Source organism: Chaetodon trifascialis, chromosome 3, assembly GCF_039877785.1.
Source record: "Chaetodon trifascialis isolate fChaTrf1 chromosome 3, fChaTrf1.hap1, whole genome shotgun sequence".
Classification (NCBI taxonomy): domain Eukaryota; kingdom Metazoa; phylum Chordata; class Actinopteri; order Chaetodontiformes; family Chaetodontidae; genus Chaetodon; species Chaetodon trifascialis.
The window spans coordinates 16,983,931-17,001,582 of NC_092058.1; the positions used below are offsets into that span (position 1 = coordinate 16,983,931).

General features: G+C 42.9%; 2 protein-coding genes across 2 annotated transcripts in view; both read right to left on the bottom strand.

Moving 5' to 3' along the window:
• LOC139329528 (zinc finger protein 385A-like) overlaps positions 1–1,945 on the bottom strand; it is a 28,235-nt gene extending 26,290 nt beyond the window's left edge. Inside the window, exon 1 of the mRNA XM_070959904.1 lies at positions 1,461–1,945. Coding sequence (XP_070816005.1) covers positions 1,461–1,473 — 13 coding nt within the window. The 5' untranslated portion in view covers positions 1,474–1,945. The remainder of the gene's footprint in view (positions 1–1,460) is intronic.
• A 6,775-nt stretch (positions 1,946–8,720) lies between these two features.
• Positions 8,721–12,258, bottom strand: LOC139329051 (neurogenic differentiation factor 4-like). The gene is made up of 2 exons (XM_070959175.1): positions 12,117–12,258; positions 8,721–10,533 (listed from the first exon to the last, which is right to left on the bottom strand). Exon 2 carries the CDS (start codon positions 10,527–10,529, stop codon positions 9,531–9,533), a length of 999 nt encoding a protein of 332 aa, XP_070815276.1. The 5' UTR covers positions 10,530–10,533; positions 12,117–12,258; the 3' UTR covers positions 8,721–9,530.
• Positions 12,259–17,652: the final 5,394 nt, after the last annotated feature.

Genomic DNA, 17,652 nt, shown 5'->3' on the forward strand with positions numbered 1-17,652 from the left:
TTAGTGGTCAGAGGGTCCAGTTGCAGACTGGAGCTGAGGCCCAAACGAAAAAGCAGCCAGCTGTGTTTGGCTGTAAATCCGTTTGATGTAAAATGACAGAGTGTGTTTCTCCTCTGGTGGCAGAGTGAGGGCAGCGGCGGCTCCGAGCAGAGAAGCTGTTTACTGCACCTCAGAGGTTAAAACTGGTGTTGCCAGAATTGAGTCTAGGAATGAACTATACATAAATACACACACACAAATACACACACTGGACTGAACACGTGTCTCTGTGCAGTGAAGAGGTAAGTGGTTCTGAACAATGGGGTGTGTAGGGGAATGGGCTTGACTGGTCATGATTCAGTGCGCAGGTGAAAATCTCTTTGAAAATGAATTTTCGTAAGCATTAACAACACACTTTTCTTGCTGCTAATCCTCTCACTGTTATATACATAATTTAAATGTGTTAGGACCATGTGTAAGCACACAAAGCAAACAAAAATACAAGTTATAGAACAGTTCAGCCTGATTCAGATCCGGAGTTTTAGGATGTTTGAAAAACGTCAGTAATCAGTAGTAGGCAGAAAAAAAAAACTCCTCACTAGTTTTTTTTCTAGCACTCACAACTACATCTGAGACAGAGGTTACACCCCCCCCCCCCATGTACCACCAGTACCTATCACATGACAGAGTCACATACTGAGATGACCTGATAACAGCCATGAGGTTGCAGTTTGCAACCTCTCACCTCAGCATCCCCTGCAGTAACTGCTCTCTAGAGCCAGTGTTTGCTTTGTTTGTTCTGGGCTACAGTAGAAACACGGCAGTGCAACATGGTGGACTCTCTCCCTCTGGAGATATAAAGAGCTTATTCTAAGGTAACAAAAGCACAACGATTCTTATTTTCAAGTGATTATATGCTAGGGAAAACATACTTATGAATATTATATTCCATTTTTGCCCATAGATCCTCCACACTGGACCTTTAATTCTGATGTCTGATGAATTCCTTTTCAAAATTCAGACGATGATGTGATTATTCTCTAATAGTTTCTGCCAAACTTCTATCATGCTGTGATGCTGATGAAGGAACAGTTTGGTCAGGAATGCCAGACCCGGCCCTCTGTATTTAAGCCTAAACTCACTCTCCTTCTCCTTCCCCCTCCCCCTCCCTCCATCGCTCCTTCCCTGCATCATACCCATGATGCATGTGAAAGGTCGTGGGTCAGACTAGGTACAAGTGCAAAGTCTTGTCTGACACTGAGTGCTGACATTTGTTCGAGACTGCCCTAACTTTCATCAAAGAGGGAAGCCATCAAAGCCTCATGTAAGACTGTCACTCGCCCTTTATTTCTGCTCTGAATATTGCAATAATGAGGGGATCCTGGCTTATCTGCCCCTCTGTTCATTTTAAGGTGATCAAAGGAGGAATGCTTAGGGTTGTGGGAGGTTTTGCACTGCTCAGTAGTCAGTGATGATCTTACCTGAGCCCCACATCAGTCGCCTCTGTTCTTCACGAGGAACTGAATCCAAATCCTTCGTCCAGTAGAGAGTCCAAAGGTCAGTGTGTCAGCCAGCATAAAGTAATTCAGACAGACGTCCTCTCTGGGTGGAATAAATAATAGTATGCTCACGTTACTGTGAAGAGATAAATAAAGTAGCACGGCGCGACATGAGCGCAGACCTCGCACCAGTCAGCTGGAGAGTGGAGAGGGAAATGCTCGGCACAGGCAGCCACATGCCCACAGTGTGGCTGCATCAAACAGCAGGCGGCTTGACGTTCAGCTTCTTCATCTTCCTCATAGTCTCTGTCTCTTTTCACATTCCTTTTAATCCTTCTCTGTATTTCCTCTGTGTTTTTCCTTCATGCCGTCACCTCTTTCCTGGTAGCGAAGGAAACAAGTGCATGAGATTCCAGAGGCTAATTCTGCTTCTTAGGACGGGGGGAACCTAATATGTGAGGACAACTGTGGAAGGAGTGAGATACAGGCAGACAGAGTGTGTGTGAGGAAGAGGAGGGGCAGGGCAGAGAGGAGGGGGACCCAGCGACGGATGGCAGATCAGAGGAAACAAGGTTTGGAGTGTGTGTATGTTGTTGAGGAGGAGGAGGCAAGTCGTTGAAACTTGAGAGACATGAAGGAGAGGAAGAAAATGTTGACATGTTGAAGCAAAGGGAAATATGATTGGCGGATGAAACAGATGGCTTGCAGGCAGACATGTCTTTTTTTTTGTTTGTTTGCTTGATTTGGAATTGGGGTTTCACACAAATAGCTCTGCCCAACAGGTTTGCTTCCTCCAGTCTGCAGCTCTAATGAGTAACAGAGAAAATCAGCATTAGTCTTAAACTTAGTGATACAGTTAGCTTGATTACAGGCACATTTGTGAGTTGATGAAAGAAATGGTGCTAAAGCATCACTTACTTGCACTTAATTGAACCTGAATTTCTTGTCAGTCTCACCTGCTGCGTCGTCTGCACACTTTGGGTTTCCTTTGGGTATTTTGATTCTGTAAATGTGTCAGGAAAGTCACAAGGTAAAATCAATAAAAAGTGGTGCTTTTATACTAAAGTTTGGGGAAAAAACATGTTTTTTAGGTCACAGCTAAATGCATTTATGATACAAAACTGCAAGTACAGCACTAGAGTGATTAAGGTGCTCTGGAAACTCAACAATGCAAAAACATAAGACTCTAAAGACTTTAAAATATTTATATTTTTAAAATATTTTGTAGTCATTTTTAAGTCATCCCTGTCCCTGGTGTTCTCACAGTCCACCAACCTTTATCAGGACGACATTATGATGTCATATTTACCCTGAGACAGTATAAATGTGCCAGCTCTGATATTACCACAGTGAGTTACCTCACTGTGGTAATGAACCAATATAGGACTTTGGTTTGATTTGTGCATCAGTGTGATGAGTACCTTGATTTGTGAGATACTTAATCTGCTTGATTAACTCGCAGACAGACTTTCATATGTGGTTATTTTATCCATAAACAGTCTCTCAATTGATTTACCACAAAATGTACTATAACTGCATTACATATCATATGTATATCACAATGTTGAACCACCATTAATTTCATTTCTTGGCCACTTGGGCACACTGACATGTCACCTTATAAAGTTGTTGTGGCAAGCAAAGAGTTTTGCACATCTGAGCAACGTTAGCATTTGAAGTCCGATATTCTCTCTCTTTCAGCTCTGTTTTTGGTCTCAACCATCTCCTTAGGGAATTATCTGGCTCTTTAGCTGCTAAATGCTCCACTTAAACCTCCAGCTGGTTGCTAACTTTATCTGCCATTTGGTTCCTGGGCAGTTAGTGTACAGATGGTTTATTATAGCTTTTTCACTAAAAATAGCACCTGCTGAGGCTGGAAACAACGGCCATGAGAGCAGTGAGAGTCAGTCCAAATAGTGAAGTCACACACTGTAAAACCAAAACAATGAGCTGAAAGGAGCTAAAATCCTCCATGGAGCAGAGAGGAGCTGCAGAGTTTGGTGATAATGATCTGTGGATGTGTCACCACTCTCACATTACACAAAATTATTTGATTCATGGTTATTATAAAAATTTTAGTTGGCACAGCTTTAAATGACACATATAATGATGGAGGTTATCATATACATTGACCATTCTTTATAGACACCCATGAAGTCCTTTTATTTTACATTTTTCCTGTTTTATTGCTGCTAATAGATGCAACCAGGCATCTCTCCAGACATTAACCAGGTGATTAGACAGATTTTTACATTAGTATTATATGAATAAACTGCACTGATGATGATGATGATGATGGCCTCCTAGTGTAGCTGCTTTTTTTTCCAAAGCATCAAACATCAGGAGATAACTTTCACAGTGGGTCGACTTCTTTAACATGCTGATCCACTTCACGCACCAGAACACCCTCTGCCTGTCAGCCACCCATCACGCAGTTCAACTTGTCATCCAATGAAACAGCTACAGGGAAGCGCTGGAACAGCTATGATGATGAAATAAAATGTGGATGGCTGTGAGATGAACACGTCACACGAAAATTTCAAGCATGATACAGCTGGACTCCTGTGCGCTAGCATGTCGACTCCACGCTGCTGCCAGTTAACGTGTAAATTCAGATCGGATGTCATAAATGTGCTTGCAAGTGTCGTTTCAGGGAGATAGGAGAGTATTAGGTAGAGGAGCAGGAGGCAAGGCCTGAGGTGAGATTGACGCATGGCGCAATGTCGACTAAATGTCAGTCTAATTCTGAAACGCTAAAAGGCCTGTGAAGAAGAAGTCAGCTCTCCTCTGCCTGGTGCATTACCGCTCACCTACAGAAAATGGTGGATAAATGAGGGGTTAAGTACAGACAATCAGAGCTATATGAACCTCTTAATGACATTCAGTGTGTGAAGTGCTCTTGTGTAAATGAGATGAGGCTGTTTATAAAAACCAAGTGTTTAATGCGAGCAGTAAACTCAGTAATGGCACCGTCGTGTCAGGCTTGGCAGGGTCCCACTGTGACACTTGTGAGAGAGAGATGCTCATGTAAACTCATATCCTGGTTTAATTTAAGGCCGACACCTTCACTTTTATTTCATTTGCATAATATAGACGCATGCCAACACCTTCTGGCAACAAGCCACTTAGGGGTTAAGTTAAGGGACAGTGAGGAAGGACAGCAAAGTGGAGCAGTAAGCACATTTCACCAGGGGGATACAGTTACACACAAACACACACTGAGTCCTCCCCCTCTCCCCCTCAGGGTCGCTCTTCTATCTCTAAACCAATCTCACTCTGTCTCTCTCTGCTATAAAATTTTTACAAGAACGCTCATCATTATATCCGGCAAAGTAATGCAGGACGTTGCATTCCCCGCTCCCTCTGATCTATATGTGGGTCATCAGTGTTTACGTACGTCTTCATTCCCCTCGACATGTGGAGCTGTTTGGACTGACGTAACGACTCAGTCAACCAGCAAATTAAGGAACCGTTGGCCACAGTAACATTTTTATGGCTCTCTGTTCTGGTCCTTTTTGCCTGTGTTGGCTTTTGTCTCAGACAATTAATAGCTCATAAGTAATAGGACACCTTACACACTCAGGCAGGGAATTTCTGTCCTCAAAGGGAGGTCAGACTGGGCCGGCTGCTGAACACGTGCTTCAGAGGATCATTAACTGGTTCCATGTTACGCGCAAAATTACATTCATTAAGAGTATGAAACAAAAATTGTTCTGTATGAGAATACAGATACATTAAAAAAGCTGTATTTTCCAGCATCCTTTATAGAAATGTATGTGTTTTGATTGTCATCATAAGGACCTTAATTGCCAATTAATGTCCCATTTCTTAATTGTTTGTGCAGCCTGTGGCTTCACCAATGTTTTTTGGTGTGTGCAGGAATTCAACACATTTATTATGCAACAAATAAAATATTGTAGTTGATCCCAGATTTAGCATAAACACCGACCTACATCAGAATCATTAAACACCATTTGTCTCATTATCTACAAAGGTGTTATCACATGAAATCAAAGTGAAATTTATCAATAACATTTAGCCCAAATAAGAGTTTTACTTCAAATAGTGCCAGGCTGTTTTCCGCCAGTGTTCTTGGCTCCTTTTCACTCCAGTGTACCAGCAGTCCTGGAGAGCACAGTCTGTTTTTGTTCTTCGTTTTTTTCCACCTCAAGGATAAAAGCACCGACCACATCCCTCTTCCCTATTAGCCCTTGCTCTTCAATACCGCCTTTGAAGATTTAATCAGTCAGATTTCCTTGATTAATCCTGTTTCATGTCCTTTCACGGTAAATAATTGCAGAGTTTGATACGATCGAGAGCTGGATAGAGAGGACAGCATGCAGATTTCTGATAGAGCCGACTCCCCAGGTACCTTCATTAGCCTGATTATTCTGATCCAAACACACTCCACCAACCAGTTTACATGTAAATAGGTTAATTCTATTCCCGCTCCTCACTCACTCAGCAGCTCCAGCACGCTGCACTGAACAGATGAGATCTTACCAAATGATTTCTGTTTTCTTCAGTCTCTACCTTGTGCAACATTACCGTCAAATATATGATTTGCACACTACAAAGGCTGTGAGCTTTCAGCAGATGTATTTAACAGATAACTGAATTTCAGGGACTCATTGGCTGCAGACAAGCCCAGCAATGAAGAATCATGTCTCTCCTCAGCTGACAGTGTTTCCAGCTGGCCTCAGGCTTCACAGTTACTGCTGGTTGTCTAATGTTGACACCTAGTGGCCATATGCTCATCTCTCTACCAACTGATGGTTTCATGTCAGCAACAAACTTTCACCACTTGGTGGCAGTGCAACTCTGCTCTCCCCATGTTGATTCAGTACTGACAAATGTATGTCATGATGGCCAAAGCTGTCCTCATAGCCACGCACAGCGCAGGATGCTGCTCTTTCCTGAACTTTGTTTGAATTCAAATTTCAGTTCTTTCATTTGTGCCTCAGTGAGTGTTTTGCACCATCACATGCTTTGTTGTTGAGTGCACAATAGCTGCATGCTGCTGTGTAGCAGAGGAGATGAGGAGCTGCTGCCCTGGCTGCCCCTCTCCCCTCAGGATTAGTGAGTTAATGCAACCATTCAGACACTGAGCTCTGATCAGCTGCTTAATGCTGTTTTATCCCAAATAACACAATCATGCAAGCACGATCTGTGCACTCCCAAACACATATACTACACGTTTTAACATCACAACGCACTTCTCTCTACTAAATCCAGCTCACGCACTTTATATAACATATAGTTGGAAAAAACAAACAAACAAACAAAAAAAAAAGCCTTTTGTTTGCAGGCTTGTGATTTTTAAAACTAACATTTACAGTAAAACTATGAATTTCCTCTTAGGAACTGCTCTATTTAAATCCAAGCAAATATTCATTCACTATCTATTTTTTGTTGGAAAATGTATTCTCTATATATATTGTATGTTGAGTTGTAAGCACAATTGTAGACAGATTTCACATTTTTGTACTCGCTGACTAAGAAACTTGGTTACACCTGCAATTAGTTATGTGGAATTGCAGCAACTGAACACTGCCTCTATTTTCACTATTATTAGTAACAAATTACATTGGTCATCTGACATTTGTAGGATATTATTTGAAAATTACAGAACCGTAAAATATGGCATTACCAAAATGTTCCTATAACATTAAAGGGTGCTTTGCTGAGATTAAAAATCTCTTTGACTGAAGTGTCCTGGCCAAGATTGCCAGAGCTCATAACACATACAGCATCTCTGCTGCCATCATAGGCTCATGTAGATCAGAGTCACAGTCAAGGGGGTCAAGGGGGTAAGAGCGAAGGCAGCCCTTCGTTTGTCTTGGGTGCAAAAGTGCCCTTTTCAAATGGAAAACCTTTTGTCCCCCATAAGACACTGGTCTATCAACTGTCTATCATCTATCATGTGCCTAAATAAGGGCTATCCCACATGTCCAGTGTCAGATGTCCTGTGTGAGGATAGCCTGTGCCTTCAGAGAGCAGAGAGATGCCCTGTTTTTGTTATTCATCCTGCCCCTTCAAACTTAGTCCCCGGTTTCCCTGGTTAATAGTGCAAATGCACTACACACACACACACACACACACACACACACACACACACACACACACACACACACACACACACACACACACACACACAGGCTTATGCTAATCCTTGCGAAAACAAAGTGATATATTTCTCCCAGCGCAGGTCAAAGCGTGGGATGTTCATCAGCATGTTTATCGGGATTATGAGCATTTCATCCATAATATAACCTCTAATATCATACTTACCAAACATTCACTGCTCTAAATGCAAGGATTCAGTGAACGTTGTGCAGAAAACCAGTGGGAGATACGTTGACAAGCAAAAAGATGATTCGAGTGATTCTTTCAGACCATTCCCACCACTGAGCCATGACCCACAGTGACCTTTTGACCTCCTCTAACTGACCTCTCAGTGGGTGGCCTTCACACTGACCAGCCTGGACCATGAATCAACACAAGTGGCTGCTCTTAGATCAGATCTTTGTCAGTGTGGTCAGTGTCGTCTCCAGTTTAACAGTACATTTCCAGGCTGATGTTTTTCTACTCAGTCAGTTGCACTTTTTCTTTTTTTCCTCTCTCCCTGTTGTAATTTAGTGTTTCTCCACTCCAACCCTATAAAACTTGTGTGTGTGTGTGTGTGTGTGTGTGTGTGTGTGTGTGTGTGTGTGTGTGTGTGTGTGTCTCTGTGTCTGTGTCTGTGTGTATTCCTGAATGCCTGTGTATGTACACGAAAGGTCAAAGGTCTACATGAAGAAACGTGTTTATTACATATATGAATTTAAGTTGTGGTCTGAATGAATGTCAGGGTGGGATTATGCCCCAGTGTCAGTGAAGAAAAAAAGTCTGCGTGGTGGGGCAGCCACGTTAATCATAAATCTTTATCTTACAATCCTGCCTCGCACATCCACCCCTTTCATTAACTGACAGCAAAAGGATTAGTGCAGCTAAACCACCGAGATCTGGGAAGAAAAATGAGGAACAAAGTAGCAAGTAAACAGGATCCCTGCTGACGGTGTTGTATGAGATAAAAAGATCTATCTATCTATCTATCTATCTATCTATCTATCTATCTATCTATCTATCTATCTATCTATCTATCTATCTATCTATCTATCTATCTATCTATCTATCTATCTATCTATCTATCTATCTATCTATCAAAAAGCAAACACAAACCAAGGAATGATTGATTTCTTTAGATTTTAATAACATCAAACTTTCCAAAAGAAACAAAAATGAAAAAAAATAAGAAGACTACAAGGTATCCAATGCAAAATGTATTTGGAAATGAGATATTCATTTTCACAACATTAACCTGAGAACATTTTTGCTTCTTCACCTTGATCCTTCACTCCATCACTCCCCTTTTGTTTCCATAGTTTAAAAAGCGTCTTCCTAGGGCTAGGACATCTACCTCTGAATATGTTTCGAGTGCAAAACATGAAATACTGTAATAAACAACAAAGAAAAGTGGACACAAAAGAAATATGAGACAAGCTATCAGTCTAAGTAGCAAAGAAAGAGATGCCTTGACCACAATTATATATACAGAAGTAAAACCAGACACACACCTGCACATCAGAACAACGTCCATAAACACTGTATTAAATTAGAGAATAAATAGAAATACTTTTAATTTATGTAGAATATCTGGTTTCACCAAACCTAAATTAGAAGTGCTTATATCACAGTCACAGGACATCTGGTCAAAATGGCCGAAGCAACATTCCCTGTTGCTAAATTATTTGGTACTCTTGGAAAAAGTATCGGTCTAAGTTAAGCTTTTTCTAATTCTGACAATGTTCAGCAGTGCTAGTCTAAGTGCACCACACATGTAAACAAACCATTTTTATTCTACTGTTCCTCTACTATCTGACAGTCTACTGAGAAAGACTTGTCCTTCAGTCTTAAAGTCCAAAAGACGTCATTCAGTTCTTGAAGGATCAATGAGCAAAGACGATCAGCCTGGTTGTATGGCTGAGGCAGAATCGACCCTCCTGATTCGTCTTAGTCTCTGTAGACCGAGGCTATCTGTCGGGGGGCTATGTGCGGTGGATGGTAGGAGTCGTACGGCCCCTCTAAGTGTACGTCATAGCTGGTCTGAGTCTGAAACAGGCTCTGGTCCACAGGGGAGGGGGAGTAGTGGTGTGGAGGTGGGTAGTGGGGTGAAGGCTCCTGTTTGGGCACCAGGTTGCTGCTGATGCTCAGAGGTGGTGTGGGGGGGCCATCGTATGGAGGCGTTCCCACTCCGCCAGTGTTGTACTCATTTGGCGAGTGGTTCTCATACACTCCCCCTTTCATGGCCCTCAGGTGAAGCAGGTGAGCAGAGTCAAAAGTGCCATATGGTGGACTTGGCAGGCCTGGAGAGGAGTAGCTCACCATGCCACCAATGGGAGTGGGTGCTGCCCGCACTCTGTGTCTGTCCTCAGGCCTCATCCCAGTGCTAGAAGCTGGTCCCAGCTGCAAGCAGCCGGCCACCAGGTTGGTGGTGGGCTGTGACAGCCCCTTACACAGCGTCTCCATGAAAGCCCTGCTCTCTGTGGAAAGGCCCCCCTCCAAGGCCTCAGACAGAGCGCAGATGTAGTTGCGGGCCAGCCGCAACGTCTCGATCTTGGACAGTTTCTGTGTTTTGGAGTGACAGGGCATGATGCTGCGCAGGTTCTCTAGTGCATCGTTCAGACCATGCATGCGTGAACGCTCCCTCGCGTTAGCCTTTACGCGCCTCGCACGGAATCGCTCCAGACGGGCCTTGGTCATCCGCTTTTTCTTGGGCCCTCGACGTTTGGACTCATTTTCATCCTCCTGCCCCTCCTCCTCATCCTCCTCGTCTTCCTCTGCATCCTCACTCCCCATCTCCTGGTTCTGTTGGTTCACTCCACCTGCTCTGTAGCGGTGCGATGACACTGACGCATCTCCATCAGGTGAGCTCACGTCTCCATCCATCCACTGCAGAGGGCTGACGACCTCCTCTCCCTCAGCTTGTCTCACATATGGCTTAATCATCATTGTACTGTAGAAAGAAGAAAACATCTTTGTCAAACACATGCTGTCTGCAGACAGGTCAACAATCCTTATTACAACACACATTTTAGGAAAGACATGGAAGGATGTACATTCCCTGCTTCCCTACACCTTACTGTGCATATTTAGTTTTACATAGAAAAGGATGAGTTTATAAAATATGATGTGTTGTTATACAGTACGTTAAACTAACAACACCAACTCAACAACCAGCTACAGCAAAATAACAATGCAGTGAAGTACTGCACCCATGTCGAGGCATCGGTAATAATAATCCATTATAACTCTAAAAAGGGGGCATTCTGCATAATGAGTACTTTTACTTTACTTGTTGCTAAAGCTTCTGTAATTTTCCTTCAGTAAATATTTGAATGCAGAACTTTTCACATGCTACTTTTATATAAAGAAAGGATCAGGATCCTTTTTCCACCCCTGAAGAACCTGACTGCTGTAACGGGTCCGTCTATGACTGCTCTAGCAAGCATGTAATGACGCTAAGATTATGAAGCAAACTATCACAACGTCAGCCTCACAGCAAGCAGAAGACCTGGTGATAATATGTTTCAGCTGGATTACTTATAGGGCAATAAGACAACATTTATGCCTTCATGCAATGAATTCAGATTGACAAAAAATATAATTCAACAATTAATTGAATACAAATGAAAACTGCTGAGACAATTTGGAGTCCTCAGTTCTTTCAGACCAGGTGAAGGGTTTCATCACTGGGACTCATTTCTAAATCATCTAAATGTAACCTGGAGCCACTGAGCCTAGGTTTTCATTCACCGATAATAATAACCAGTAACGATAATAACCACAGTCAGCTGTCCTCGAACCTGCCCGTCGGTTTCAGCACTGAACAGTTCCCTCCTGTCGCGCGCTCCTCAGCCACAGGTGGACTGAATCCAGCACGCGCAGGGAAGCGAGAACGTAGACGGTAACTTTTTGGCGAGTGATGACAATTTGAAGTTTCATGTTTTAGTGATGACAATTTGAATTTTCATGTTTTAGTGATGACAATCTGAAGTTTCGTGTTTTCATGTCCCCCTCCCCACCGCCCCACACCCCCACCCACCCGCACCCAGGGTAATCCCGGTCAATTTGTGAACTGGTAATGCCGCGGCGAAAGTCACCGACAGGACTCCAATCTGGGGCATCGCAGGATTTGCTCCGTGGATGAAGCGAGGACCATGGGATTAAATGAAAGATCGACATCCCCAGATCAGGGACAAACGACTCAGATGGAATTGAAATCGCACATTTCCAAACGCAGAAATATTAATATCTGCCCACAAATTGCCTGCTTGAGCGTCTATTTGCTAAATGTCAATCAAAGCATATAAAATAAGCCTTTTGTACATGTTTTTTCATTAGATTCATTGTCTGTTCACTTGGGGGTTTTAGTTGGAGCCCAAAGCTGCAGGCTGCGCCAAAATACAAGATCACTACATTTGTCACGTTAAATGACGATTGATCTGGAGCAGAATGAGCACTGATTATCACATAGACACAAACAAATCGGTCCTTCAGGTCACATAAACTGCATTTCAAACCCTTTGTGAAACATACCCGTGCTGATGTGTCCCGGGACCTCCTCAGGAACTTTTTGCAGATGACTAGTTTCTCCGCGGCTCACAGTGTTTGTCTCTCTGTCCACTGTCACGGTGCAGAATGTCCGAGCTGTGTCCCTGTGCAGAGCTGTCCCACAGAGTCTCAGCGTGGGTCCCTCTGCGGGGACTCTGCGTTTTAACCTCCACGTTAAAGCTCCTCCTCCTCCTCCTCCTCCTCCTCCTCCTCCTCCTCCTCCTCCTCCTCCTCCTCCTCCCATCCGATTTCTGTCGACGCGCTCGAGCTCGCGCGTGGCCGGCCCGTGGCTCGTTGTGTGTGTGTGTGTGTGTGTGTGTGTGTGTGTGTGTGTGTGTGTGTGTGTGTGTGTGTGTGTGTGTGTGTGTGTGTGTGTGTGTGAGGGAGAGAGAGAGAGAGGGATGTGCATAAGCTCACTGAAACACTCCAGACAAACGGGAGAGGCCCACTGGCCTTTGTTGCTTTGCGAGGGCGGCCGCCAAATCCGCAGCGCGTTTGCATTGAACGGAGGAGAGACGCGCTCAGTCGGCTGAGCCTAACTGTATGTGACAGCTTGAAGTTGCGTGTGAGCAGGTGTTTGCTCCATCCCCTCTTCCAGCCATCCATCCCTCAGCACTGCGCAGACAGGCTGTTGAACAAGTTCATCTCACCCAAGAGGCAGCGCTGACCAGACGGGCTAAGTTTGGTCACATGAGGTGTGCGGTTACAGCATCAGCAGCATCTCTGGGACTCGTTTAATGGCCCCTTTTCTCTGCAATATGTAGGTCCATGCCTCCTGGATTTAGCTGTTTAAATCACCAGAAGCCATGTTGACGGTTGTAGCGCAGTGTAAAATGTTCTCCGATACAAGTAGTTCTGCTTTCCACTCGTTACTGAAGAAAAAGCACTATGAAGCAAAATGTACTGAAATATCAAAGCAGAATATAAGTACTTATTGTGCAGATGTACAAATGCTGTTGTATTATTAGGGATTATTATTGATTATTGATATTGATGCACAAACAGCATTTCTAGGTTGTAGCTGGTTGAGGTGGAGCTAATTTTTACAGTTTTATATACTATTTTATCATATTTTATATACTCAAATTAAGAACTGCATGACAGATCTGAGTCTGCAAAGTAAGTATACTGAACACAGAAAATAAAGGTGCTGGCTGGAACCCAAAATTGTTTTCAAGGTGATGCCATAAAAGAACCATTTTTGGTACCACAAGAACCTTTTGGAATACAGTTTTTGTTTTTTTTAAGTTACTGTTGCCAAACACAATGGAGTAAGAAGTACAAATAGTGTAGTACAAGGAGGTATAAAGTAGCATAAAATGCAAATGTTTGTTAAGTCTTCTATTCCATCGACTTAGCATTTTTGGACTCATAATGGACAGTTTAAAAAAGTATGAAAAGCGATGCAGCAGAACCATGCAGCAACTTCTGGAAAAGTGAAAAATGAAACCAATGTGAACGTGCCAAGTCAATCCCCATCGACCCCCATGTTAAAATGTTTAACCTTACAGCAGAAATGAACATGTTTACACTCTGGTATGAAAAACTGTTTTTGCTGTTTATATATATATATATATATATATATATATATATATATATATATATATATATATATATTAAAAATATATATTTAAAAAACTCACTTGTTTCTCTTAAGCAGTAGTAGTCCCAAGACCAGTAAACAATTTTTAATAAGTAACATCAGTGGAGTTCTCCTTAAAGAACAAACACCTGAAAATTGCATAATAAACGGACTGTGCTACATTCCACCACTGATATTTTACAAAATGCCAACAGCTGTATCACCATAAAGCAAAAATTCCTTTGCTGGATGTAATGATGTATGTTAAATATTTTTTGATTTCCTTTTAGTATCCAGCACATTCAATGTGATTTTTTTTTTAAATGGTGGTATAATCATGTTTGTATTTAACATATGCAGAATACCAGAAGTTGACTTGTCAAAGGCTTTAAAAGCTTTTCAGATAACTTGGTCATCAAATGAAACTTTAAACTTGTCCTCATGCATCAATCAGTTGCTGCAACACATACGCAGAAATTACATGCACAAATTCTATCTGAGGCTTTGCACTGACCATGAAAGAGAAAGAAATAGTGTGTTGAGCTTTAGGTGTTGAATGTGACATTGTGCCTAAACATGCAGGTAGTGGTTTTAAACTGTGCAAAAGATTAATATGTTTCATAGCTGCTAAACACCGACAGCACTGTAAGCATGACCCATCACTACAGCATCGCCGTCAGTTGACAGTGAGAAGTAACTAAAAGTGATGTGCTGTATATGGAAGCAAAATTATTTATGCATGAAAAGGACTAATTTCTGCTTTCTAATAGAATAATCCATTCCCGTTACCTGTTAAATCACAACCAAAAGGCTTGTGACAGTGAAAGGTGATAGTTAAAATGTGTTTCATTACATTTGTCAAATAGATAAAATAACTAACTTTGTTCAAGTTGTGGATTTGGTGTGTTCACACACTAATTCAGATTTATAAAGATTAGTAAATAAGGAAAGACCATAATGCACAACCTGTTGAAACGTGCTCGGTCAGATTATTAAAATAAACCCATCTTGTTTTATTCCAGGTGTTTACCATAAATAATCTGTCATAATCTGTCTCTGACCCGCACTAATGTTCTGTGACAAAGAAGTGAGCAACAACAGGATGCCTTGTTGACACTAATGATCACTGATCTGGGAACAGAGAGGCAGAGAATGCGTGTCGCAGAAACACACTCTAACAGTGAGGCTAGAGGTATGTTATAAGGTAATCTGCACCCCCAGACTATGTGCTTCTCATCCCGCATTTATTCCCTGGTCGACCAACTTCCCCACTGCTCCTCCCTCCTGGGTCTCTGCCTTTCCGATTCTACACCTGCAGCCTGAAATGGGAATAGCAGAGCCAGGCCATCCCCAGAGTGGAACTAGCAGGGGAATATGACAGCCCAGGCCTTGTGTCCCCATTGCACACACTCATAGCACTGTTTATGTTACTAAAACAAATTAGACCTTGTGTTTCATCCTGTTTTTGAGGTATGAATTGTGTCCCGACTTGCTAAATACATCTGTCATGTCAAAACTGCCCTTTGTCCCTCCTTTAACATTTTTATTTTCAGTTTGACCCACTTACTGTATATCATCCAGTCTTCATGCTCCACAAGTGGTGCTCAAGTGTATTGCTGTATGTATGCCATAATGTCCCCTGGTCCCGCAGTGCGGACCACTCATGATGAAGTCCCACTACAGATGGTCTTCTCTTCAACATATCTCTTATTTTAACAGTCTGTGGCTCAGATGCTCATCTATCCTCCACTGGCTGCTCAGCTCACTCAGCATGTTCGCATTGCTCAGAGGACTCTGCCTCCTTCACCTTGTATAGGTATGTTTGTGAGAGGAATTTAGTGTGTTATAATGAAAATATGAAGGACAGATAAAACTTCACTCCAGTACACACGCAAACATGACCTTCCTCTGAATCCCCAGAGTTTCTGTTTGTGACAGTGGGGGAAAGTGGGTTCTGTCCATCTGTCACACAGGAAGTCCTCAGAGAGACGCTAACGCCACAGCATGAGGAGCGTGTGCATGTTAATGTGTGTGTTCGAGTTTAGGGAAACAGGAAGATTGCATGTGCAGCGATCAAAATCTTTTTTTCTTCCTGCAATTTCCAGCAGGTCACAGACGGTCACTTCAACAGACCAAGATCTGTCAGCATGCATATGTCTGTGTCTATCAACATTTCTACTATTGGACATTGCAATGACAAAACCCTCATCAAATTGTCTGGAAAACTCACAAAAACTCCAGAGAATGAACGTTGCTCTCTATTTCATGGTCCCCCATCAACTTTAGAAATGGCCAGCATATAAGCCAAACTTGAACCTCCCTCCAGCCCAGCACCGACCCCGGGGAGACAGGGGTGATGTTGACCATGTGTCCTCCTGCTAACCATCTCATTGATGGACCCCACTACTGGGTAAAATAGAGACCCCCCCTCTGCCTGAACCCCTAAACCCCCTTAACCCTTCCCTAAACCCTCTGTTGGCCCCCTGTTGTGCGTGCTCATTGGCTGACCGCCTTCAGGCGTCCCTTTTCCACGGGTCCATTGTCTGGCCCCATAAGCAGCTTTGTTTCTGCATGTGCAGCTGGGCTAGCCCGCGCAGCCATTAGCCACAACACGCTAAAGGGAGAGCGGGATAATATAATTACAAAACAAAAGTCAGGTGGCTCACGAGATCTGCCAGGAGGAGCCCATTTGGGGGAGATGCGAGGACACGCTGGCGGGTGGCCAGCTATAATTCGATTATGAAGTTGTGTGAGTGACAAAAGAAACAATTGAATCTTTTTTTCTTTTATTTGCCCCACTGTGATTTAATTTGATTCCACTGTGGCTTTAAAAGGAGGGCAGCATGAAAAGAGAGAAGATTTACTCTTCTAATTTCTAGAGTCACCAGCTCAGAAAATGTAATATGGTCTGACAAAATAGCAAATTCTTCCCTGGACCGACTTTATTGTCATGTTTCTTCGACACTTTGACTGCATGTGAGACCCAAATCAAATGAATTGCTGAAGGCGGCAGTTTTCCTGCAGACTGACTGGTCTTGTGCTCTTGTTTTGCATGAATGCACAGAGACTGGTGGACAATGGGATCAGTGGCAGATCCATCTCCTGTAATACTTTCTTCAAACAGGGCTGCAAGTGTGTCCCCCTGTTCGGTCGGCAGACCAGAATTTATCCTGTTAGTCACCCTAGATGAGTGAAAGAGTAAAATCAACCCCCATCCCAGCTGGACACACACACACACACACACACACACACACACACACACACACACACACACACACACACACACACACACACACACACACACACACACACACACACACACACACACACACACACACACACACACTGGGGAGTTACACACAGCTTTATGGACAGCTGATAAGAACAGGTTTAGCTGGTGGCTACTGTTTGAAGCAGGTCAAGCAGAACAGAATCTGTTAATGTCTTTTTGTTTCTATAGTTCATACTGCAAAAGACTGCATTTTGTTTTGTTTTTGTTTTTTTGTTTTGTTCTGCTGCTTTATGAGACAATAAGCAATTGTGTCAGATGCACACATGCTCTTACTACTGAAGGGTTGGTATCAGTATTGTGGCCGTTCAGGGTGTGTAAACGCCCATTTTTTGCCCCATTAGGCACAGTTTTATCATGCCCCTGGGAGAGCAACACATTCTCCTGCTCTGTAAGACTGCTTGGAGAGGTCACACTGCAGGTTAGTCCACTGTCTGCTTTACTGTTTTACACATGCAAGTGGATATGCGCGTGTCAGAGTGGGCCACCTCTGAAAAGAAGAAATAATCTTTTCTCAGATTATTTCACACTGCTTTATTGAAACATTAAGGGAATGGCAATGACATTCGCAGTATCACCTCATAAAGTATCTTTTAAACTGACTGAGCAGACTTTTCTGTGAGTTGCTTGTTGTTTAACAGATGGCAACT

Excerpts from the sequence above, each read along its gene's own strand:
- LOC139329051 (XM_070959175.1), bottom strand. The coding sequence starts at position 10,529 with ATGATGATTAAGCCATATGTGAGACAAGCTGAGGGAGAGGAGGTCGTC.